Genomic DNA, 10,000 nt, shown 5'->3' on the forward strand with positions numbered 1-10,000 from the left:
CCGTGAATAGAGTTTTAATAACGAAGGTAATCACACAATGCTGAACACGCAGGTAGTTGAGAAATTATTTCTTTGATTATCAAAATATGAAAAATGAAGTAAATTTCATAAAGTACAATTTCTAAATAAACATTATTTAATTGTTTATCACTGGCTTCGATACGGGGTATTCACCTGTATTGATGTCGCTAGATCTATTGAAGCGTGATCAGTCAAGTGTCTCTAATCCCCAAACAGACCAGGAAATTTACGTGGTGACTGCCTCAGGCAGTCAAGGTGTGAATGGCTTATTATTTTGAGAATCACTATTGAATAATTAGGGGTTTATTACGTTTTCGTCGGAATTTTTACAACGTAATACCGAGTCCCGGCATCTTAGGACAATGTAATAACGAGGTCTATTTTATATAGGTTTGTTAAGATATGGTTTTGTGCTTTGAAATTCCAACGTAATATGTGGACTAACGTATTAAAGGGGGAACGTAATAACGGGGTTCCACTGTATAATAAAATACACAATCTAGCAATTTCAGCATACCTGGTATTTTTCACCTCTGATTTTGTGGTCAGAAGCCATGATACAGATTGACTGTAGGGTCTTCCCCAGCCCCATATCATCACACAATATCCCATGTAAATGATACTTATTCAAAAAGGCCAGCCAGTTCACACCATCCTAAAAAAAATATAACATCATATAAATTCAAAAAACCAATAACAGTGAAATAGTTACAGAAAATTGTTATTTTGAAAATGAACAAGAAAATTAAGTAAATCTATATTCTCTGCTTCAATGCATGTTGTTGTGGTAGAGTATCTCAAACACTACATGTTCATATATATTTTTTAACATCCTTCTCAAGAATTCTTCACTCATGGAGATCAAGAAACATGTACAGAATAACCTGACTGTATGCAACAACATTTACATCGAATTCCTCATAACTGAGAATCTTTGTATCCAAGTTCTTATATATATATATATAATTTTAAAAAATTCCTTACATTTTAGAATTAACATCAGGTACATACTTGATATGCAATTGTACATGTAGTTGTTTTAACAACTTGTTAATAAAACAAACATTTAATGTTTGGAGAAATAATTGTTTTTGTATCATATCATGTGCTGCATTTTACCTGAAATAACACATAATTACCTAGTTTTTGCTATCTAACTTATTAGATACTACAGTATCTACATGTATGTTGACATACCTCTGCTATCCTTTCTTTGTTGACATACCCTATATATAGTACAATGCATGTTGACATACCCTATATATTGTACAATGCATGTTGACATACCCTATATATTGTACTATGCATGTTGACATACCCTATATATAGTACAATGCATGTTGACATACCCTATATATTGTACAATGCATGTTGACATACCCTATATATAGTACAATGCATGTTGACATACCCTATATATAGTACAATGCATGTTGACATATTTATATATTGTACAATGTTGACATACCCTATATATTGTACAATGCATGTTGACATACCCTATATATAGTACAATGCATGTTGACATATTTATATATTGTACAATGTTGTCATACCCTATATATTGTACAATGCATGTTGACATACCCTATATATAGTACAATGCATGTTGACATACCCTATATATAGTGCAATGCATGTTGACATATTTATATATTGTACAATGTTGACATACCCTATATATTGTACAATGCATGTTGACATACCCTATATATAGTACAATGCATGTTGACATACCCTATATATAGTACAATGCAAGTTGACATATTTATATATTGTACAATGTTGACATACCCTATATATTGTACAATGCATGTTGACATATTTATATATTGTACAATGCATGTTGACATACCCTATATTTTGTACTATGCATGTTGACATACCCTACATATTGTACAATGCATCTTGACATACCCTATATATTGTACAATGCATCTTGACATACCCTATATATTGTACAATGCATGTTGACATATTTATATATTGTACAATGTTGACATACCCTATATATTGTACAATGCATGTTGACATAACCTGCATATTGTACAATGCATCTTGACAAATCCTATATATTGTACAATGCATGTTGACATATTTATATATTGTACAATGTTGACATACCCTATATATTGTACAGTGCATGTTGACATATTTATATATTGTACAATGTTGACATATTTATATATTGTACAATGTTGCCATACCCTATATATTGTACAATGCATGTTGACATACCCTACATATTGTACAATGCATGTTGACATACCCTATATATTGTACAATGCATGTTGACATATCTATATATTGTACAATGTTGACATACCATATATATTGTACAATGCATGTTGACATACCCTATATTTTGTATTATGCATGTTGACATACCCTACATATTGTACAATGCATGTTGCCATACCCTATATATTGTACAATGCATGTTGACATACCCTATATATTGTACAACGCATGTTGACATATCTATATATTGTACAATGTTGACATACCATATATATTGTACAATGCATGTTGACAGACCCTCTCTACCAATTCTATGTTGACATACACTCTTCACAGTGTTTATGTTGATATGCCCTCCTTACCTTATTTATGCTGACATACCCTACCTATGACATCGATGTTGACATACTTTCCCTACCCATTCTGTTTTGACATAGTCTACCTTACCCTACTTTGTCTATGTTTACATACATGTTGACATACAGGTAACTCTCGAATTATCGCCACTCAATTCATCGCCATTTTCATTATAACGCCGCATTTTTCTAGGAACATTTTTCCTGTTACTTAAAACTCTCGTTAAAATGCCAAATTCGCTATCGCCATTTGCCACAGTGTTTTCATTACAAAAGTCTATTTCAACGTGTTAATTATCTCGATAAACCGCCATGGGTGAACATGGTCAGTGAAGCAGTAAATTGGTCATTATCAATCTCCGGCGTACACCTGGACAGAAGGATCCCAGTAATTGTTGTATTGAATAAACAAGAAAAATACTCGAGATGAACTGTAGTCAAGTTGTTTATACATCAAAGAAACACATTTCAATTTAGCTATGGCTTCGCCACGAAAGAAGGTCCTATTAAATTTCGATGAGAAAAAGCAAATCATTACGTACCAAAGACATCATCAAAAATGTACCCATCAGGATATTGCAAATCATTTTTCTGTTTTATGGGAAAAGGCTATATAAAAAGAAGGATAGTGGGCGACATCTTAGCAGCAAAGGATCGCTCACTGACATAAGTATTGTAAATAGAGGAAAGATAACTCTTACATATAAAAGAACAGTAACTCTATTTCTTCAAGATGGCAGTAATTCAATTCATCGCCAAATTCGTTATAATGCCATGATTTTATAAGAACAAAAGGTGAGTTGACTGTACTCTCCTTACCCATTCTATTTTGACATATTCTCTCTAATCATTTTGTTTTGACATATTCTCCATACTTTGTCTGTTTACATACATGTTGACATACATGTACCCTTCAAACCCATTCTGTTTTGACATGCTCTACCTTTTGGTATTTCCTAAGCTCTGCCTTCACAGGGACGACAATTTCATAACTCTCCAGTTTGGAGCCATCCATCAGTTGTTCTAGGAACTTTCTCTGTTTCTCTTTCTCTGCGATTAGGACTGGGCTCATTTCTGGAGGGTCGGTGATCCCAGCCTGGAATACAAGGAATGGCTTGATCCTTACCAAATGTTCCCGACATTTTAAATATAAAGCACTTCTAAACATGCAATAAATGTGACTGCATTACCTAGACTGGTTTTAATTTTACATGCATTTAACACCATATCTTTTTTCATCATGGTGGTCCCCACCCCCAAATCAAGGTACATGTATATACATGTACATACTGTTTATACAAACCTCTAATGGCATCAGACGTATCAATGAAGCAAAACAAGATGTGGCCATCAGCCTCACGGCCTCGTCCTGGTCACTCATCCGGCGGAGAACCTGAACCACCAGCAGGACAATGTAAGGGATTAGGTCCATTCCCAAACCATCAATCACACCTAGTCTCTCAGTCAAGGTCACTTACAAAGTATATTGCACCATAAAATTAATAGGAAAGAGATATAAGGGCCCCATTTTTTATTCCTTCAGTTAAATACAGATGATGGTTTGCATATATCCAAACAGGAACTGAAAATAATCCATAATTCAAAGTTACATGCATGTAAAATGCAGTTTTACATTTTTGCTACAAAGGATACATGCCAACGCTTCAGATGCTCCTTGTCTGTATATAACATTATCAGCAACATCCATAAGTGGTACTACTTTCTCGATAATGAAGGTCATAAGGTCAAGTGTCATCACCTGACAGAGCATTCCAAAACATCTAGCTGCCATGTGACGCACTGCCGTAAATTGACTGTGCAAGCAATCCAAAAGCAATGGAAGTCTTTCCTTCAGCTAAAACATTACAAAACGTCTCAATAACTTGATCTTATGTCCATCAGGGTATATTTTTCCACTAATCGTCTTAAAAATATCAATTATCTAAACCTTGTACATGTATATGCTACTATAAGCAGAACATTAATAATTTGGTCCTTTTATTCCTGCAAGAAAAAGTAATATGATATCCCAGTACTTATAATCTGTAAAAATGTCATTAAGATTGGTGACATGTCATTTCCAGCCAACTCTGATGCTTAGAGAGAATGACTCTTAAAAGTTTATTTGCAGTAAAGGTGAATTGTCAAGCATGACGACTAATGTGCACTGTTCATGAAGTTGTTGGCATAATGTTAAACATTTGAACACAGACCTGTAATTGTAAATTTGGAGTCATGACTGTACACAATGTTTCCAAGACCTGAAGAGAATTCACCAGCTCCTGGGCTTTCTCCTCCGTGAGTATGTTATCTGTCAAGAAATTTAGGAAGATAAACTTCACTTTCTTCGATGAAACAATGATTCTGCGAAAACATGGAACTTTTTTGTTGCTCCCCAGGTTCATAGTTCAAAAAAATTATTGTCTACATAACATAAGGGTTGTTCACATTGATTCAATGAAAATGAAGTGGATCAGACGAGAATCCCCATTACGTGTGTATGGCTTTATACTGCTGCGATACATAAGCTAGTTGAAAGTAAGAAATTCTTACTCTAACACAGAAATTGTACCCTGAAACAAGATTTATGAAAATGTTTTCATATCAGAAAAACTTACCTTTCCCCAGATCTTGTAGGGGCTCCACCATATTTTCCCACAGAGTTGGTAGGCTACTGAGAATTTCATCTCCAAATACCCGTGTTATGGTTGTCAAGGCCAAATTAGCCCCTCTTCTTTGAATCTGGTTCTGTTTTTGTGTCTAAAATTGAAAAACAAAATTCACACCAACAACTCTCATCCTTTAAATTGCTTTTACGATATATACAGAGTATTTGTGTACACACAGCTTATCTTATCATTATTAAACTCGCCTCATTCATCTCAGGATCAGCAGAAGTGTCATTTAGTTTTAAACTAGTTGTCCGCTTCAACCACCTCTTTCCAATATCTGGCGTCTGAAACAAATTACAAGCTTTTATTCATTCTCCTAAAAGAACTTCTCCAAACAATTGTATAAACATATATGAGGGTTGTCCCAAATTTTGTAGACAATGTTAATAGCTTGTTTATTCGTTTGAAAAAAATATTAATTTTCTTTTGTAATTTAAAAGCATCATTTTGGACAAAGTTTCATAATATCTTTTTTCATAATGACATAGAAGGCAAATAAAAAACATGTTCATAGCTGTCGGCGCACAAACTTCATCTTCGTCCATTACATGACGTTATTTACTTTCAGGATTTTGCGGTTTTTATTTTCTTTTTTATGACCTTCCCATTTTCGGTTCTTATGTCATTCCCTTCACAAATGTCTTGTGCCATTTAAACACTAATGGCCCGCTAACATTCTGGTGATCTCATGTGCTTTCCATCTCGTGTTTCTTTGAGTGGGGGTCAAACAATGGTCTACATAATATTTTCTCCTGCGCCAAGAATGGCGTTGACGTCGTCATATCGCGCAAATTTCATTACAGGTACGTTTATAAATGACATCACTTCTCTGCCGGGTCCTGCGGTTATAAAACCAGTATATTACGTGAAAAAGAAAACTGATTCCATCGATATAAATTTGAATGTGATATATTTAATATGAAACTATTTACTTTTACCTAAATCAGTGGTACAAACAAAATATCTGCTTATTTTTGTACGTGTGCCAACAATGCAGATATATATCTTTTTATTCAGTAACATCCCATTTACATGTATCTCTTTTATTACTTATTTCAAATTTTATATTTTTGTATACAATAAGTAAAAGTTTTCTCATGTAAAAAATCTTTTGGATTTGATGCGTATTTCGAAAATTATTAACATTGTCTACGACTTTTTGGAACAACCCTCGTATATGTGTATTTGCATGCATTCTTTAATCATTTACGAACATTTTTTACGCCTGTTTAACATACCTTCTGTTGCTTTGTGAGGGTAACAATGCCAAACTTTGGATCACATTTCACTTCACTTTCATCAGCTACAACAAGTGCAAAAGTACAAGAAATACTTTAAAGGCAAGGAATTCATAAACATAACTTGTCTCCTTTGCTTCCATGACAATATTCTTTATTCACTATCAATATTCTCCACACATTCATTTCACGACTGCAGCGCTGGTCACTGACAGCAGATCATAACATTCTGGAGTCTGAATTACCTGAGTAACTTGGAATGGGTGATGCAGCTTTAGGAGTGAAGGTGGGATCCACACAGAGAAAGGTACACAGGTTCTTCAGTACCTTGGAGTTAGGGCTGGGGTTTTTATCTAAGCATTTCTTCAGTAATCTACATAAGCAGTCTGCCGCCTCTTGCTGTAATAATGTGATTGTACAATTCAATTTGTACAAGTTTCACAAGTTGTCCAAGTGCAAATTTAAATGTAAAATAAAAATTTGCAGTACATGTATAACTTTTTCCACAGACACTTATCTAATGTTCATCATGTTTAACAAGATGTTAATTTAGCACACACCTGAATTTCCTGATTTTGCTCTTTCTTAATGCAGTCCATCAATGGTCGAATGACAGGATTAAGTTTTTCTGGTAAGGCATCTAACTCCACTACAGCCTTGGCCAAACTGCACTGCACTCTGTAACAATTCACATTTAATGCAAAATCATAAAGATTAATGTTAATGCAATTCAACAACTTAAAAAAGAAAAAAATAATGCTACATATATTCAAACAAGACAACTATTCACAGAAAGTTCTTTTTGGCAGTCTGGATAACAGACCTGATGGTGAGGGTTTGAAGTTCTTGAATGGTCGTGTCAACAGTGATTTTGAGTTGTCTCCTCCTGTCTTCAAACACTTGTTGTGATTTGGGTTTTAGGGTGGGTTTAGCTTGATCAAATAAAGTGGTGGTTAGAGAACTGGCTTGGTCCAAAGTGATGATACCCCTGAGGAATAGAAAACACAATCTCCCTGATCGGCATTTGACATCTGTAAACTTACTCCTTCAAGAATAATAACCAAAAGTTTCTGAAGAAGAGCATTTAACTGTCATAAATAATAAATAAAAGTCCACTCATGGCATATTACACAACAATTTGACATTCTCAACAATAAAGAATAAATGACACTACATACATGTATATATAAAAGCTTGCATAAAGGGCAGATAACTCTGTATTTTACACTTGACATCAATGAAGCAGGATATATATATATTTAGTTTTGAAATTTGTCCTAGATTACTAGATAAACAAATATTTACCATAAGTTGAAAATATTCCCATTTTTATGCAGAAATATATGATCATATCCCAATATTCTATTATATAAAGGGCAGAGATAACTTTGTTTATTGAATTTCACAATAAACTTAATGAAACTTGCATATCAGTTATCAACTCCTTAGCACTAATTCCCAGAATTGTCATGCATTTTATGCTATGCACCCTGATTATTTTAAATATATGTAAATGCATGAACAATAAATAAAAAAATTAAAGTCTTCTGGGTGACAAAATAAAATATTCACAAAATCGCGCGATTCTTATATGAATTGGAGTAGTCTGCAAATAATCTACACAAAGTAAATTCACTAAACTAACAAACCCCGGTGAAATGACTGAGTCCAGGTCCACTCCATTCTGTTTGAGGCCAGCCATGAAATCCCGGCAGTCTGATTGCATGTGAGTAAAGGAGATAGCCACCTCATCAAAGTAGATTGCCTCGTTAAGACATTCCAGTAACTTAGCAACAGCTTCATCTGGGAGTTTGGTCTCCTGAAGTATACCAACGAAACACACAGTTTACCTATCATTGCTGGAATAAACTTATACATGTAAAGGTAATGTAACCCTCTCCAGTAAGTACAACAGAGTAACACTAAACAGTGTTAACACAATGCCAAGACAAAATCACAAATCATGGAAAAAATATAAAAATTTTAATACTTATCTATTAAAGATCCTGACACTGATAAATGGGGAATATTCCATAAAAATTAGTAGAAACACAGTTTTGCTTATGATAAACAAAATTTATCAATTTACATTATACAAATCTATTACTAGCAACAGTAAATAAAAAGTCAAAATTTCCATTTTCATCTTCATGAATAGAAATGTACCTTGTTCGTAAGAGCCAAATTGTAGATCACTTGTGCTATGACGAATCTCTGAACAGCTGACTTGCTGTTCAGGTGGAACAAAAAGAGCTTGGTAAGGGAAGTAACTGGTTTCTCTCCCTCTGAGGGAAAGTTGGGAATTTCCCTGATTATGTAGCTACACAGCAATCCAAGAAACCTACAGATTACATGTATGTACACAGTTAATACGACATAAGCATTGTGTGTGAATACCTATAGTAGAGACATTTTATCACTCTTTCGCGTTGTGAGCATCTAATACTAAAAATCAATTTCCATTACATAAATTCATAGAATAATTGACAGCACTTCATAATGACCTGGTAGCCATGATACGAGCCCTCATCACAGCCATGTCTCTGTCCACAACCCCAGCATTCAGTGTACTGGTTCCAGCTATGTAGTCTTTTTCCTCTCGACTGACTTTCTGCGTGGTTCCAATACTGTGTCTGGTTTTGCCTTGTTCAGAATCTGACTGTCAAGGTAAAAACAAGTCAGGTAAGAACAAAGTGATATCTTAATCTGTGGCTCTTCATTTGAACAAACTCTTTATAAATGACTGATGTTATTTGAAATCTTACATATACAATAGATTTTCATACATGATTTTTCCAAATATCAGTAAAAGAGAATATGAAACTCCGGAATATTGAAAGACTTTGGAATTTTAAAAAGGTTGAATTCATTAGAACATTTACATGTACCAATACTTCAAAATGTAATGTAAAGCTTTACTGTAGAAATACACAAAAGGAAATCACTTCCACATAAATTTGCAAGAAGCATCACTTGTGAAATAAAATTACTCACTTTATTTTTATATTACTATAATACATGTAAAAACCCTTGATCATTTTTCATAATTTTGTCTCCATTTGATATCTACGAGTCATATCGCCCGCTCGGACACGAGGGTTTCCTCCGGGTACTCCGGTTTCCTCCCACATAAATGACCCCCTAGCGCAAACATCCTTGCATCAAAGGACCCCATTGGAAATAAGCTTTCGAGCTTTCATGGGTTATCCTTGGTATCTATGTATGTATATTTGTATGCATGTACATGTACATGTATATACCGAATAAACATTTTTTTTTTTAAGTACTCGCATGAAATAAGGAATCTACAGTATTTTCACACTAATATACTCACAAGTACTCGTCCTCTGTGCTTAGCCTCTATGAGATATGACGAATCAAATGGAAGTTTTGAGGGCTGCATACAGAGGCACAACCAGATCCCGAGCCAGGGCAAGGAATTGCCCACTAAGTACTCTAATGGTGCTCTAGA

At 34.3% G+C, this 10,000-nt stretch overlaps 1 protein-coding gene across 1 annotated transcript in view; it reads right to left on the reverse strand.

Annotated features, from left to right (window-relative positions):
• The window catches only part of LOC125664630 (TATA-binding protein-associated factor 172-like), a 34,792-nt gene that overhangs the window by 13,495 nt on the left and 11,297 nt on the right, over nt 1–10,000 (reverse strand). The window contains exons 7-21 of the mRNA XM_056162109.1: nt 9,863–10,000; nt 9,033–9,187; nt 8,695–8,869; nt 8,178–8,347; nt 7,352–7,516; nt 7,089–7,206; nt 6,774–6,927; nt 6,529–6,593; nt 5,491–5,574; nt 5,237–5,378; nt 4,832–4,929; nt 4,272–4,473; nt 3,922–4,070; nt 3,562–3,714; nt 539–676 (exon numbers count right to left, since the gene is read on the reverse strand). The exon at nt 9,863–10,000 is cut by the window's right edge and continues 250 nt beyond it. Coding sequence (XP_056018084.1) covers nt 539–676; nt 3,562–3,714; nt 3,922–4,070; nt 4,272–4,473; nt 4,832–4,929; nt 5,237–5,378; nt 5,491–5,574; nt 6,529–6,593; nt 6,774–6,927; nt 7,089–7,206; nt 7,352–7,516; nt 8,178–8,347; nt 8,695–8,869; nt 9,033–9,187; nt 9,863–10,000 — 2,106 coding nt within the window. The remainder of the gene's footprint in view (nt 1–538; nt 677–3,561; nt 3,715–3,921; nt 4,071–4,271; nt 4,474–4,831; nt 4,930–5,236; nt 5,379–5,490; nt 5,575–6,528; nt 6,594–6,773; nt 6,928–7,088; nt 7,207–7,351; nt 7,517–8,177; nt 8,348–8,694; nt 8,870–9,032; nt 9,188–9,862) is intronic.

This window comes from Ostrea edulis, chromosome 4 (genome assembly GCF_947568905.1).
Source record: "Ostrea edulis chromosome 4, xbOstEdul1.1, whole genome shotgun sequence".
NCBI lineage: Eukaryota > Metazoa > Mollusca > Bivalvia > Ostreida > Ostreidae > Ostrea > Ostrea edulis.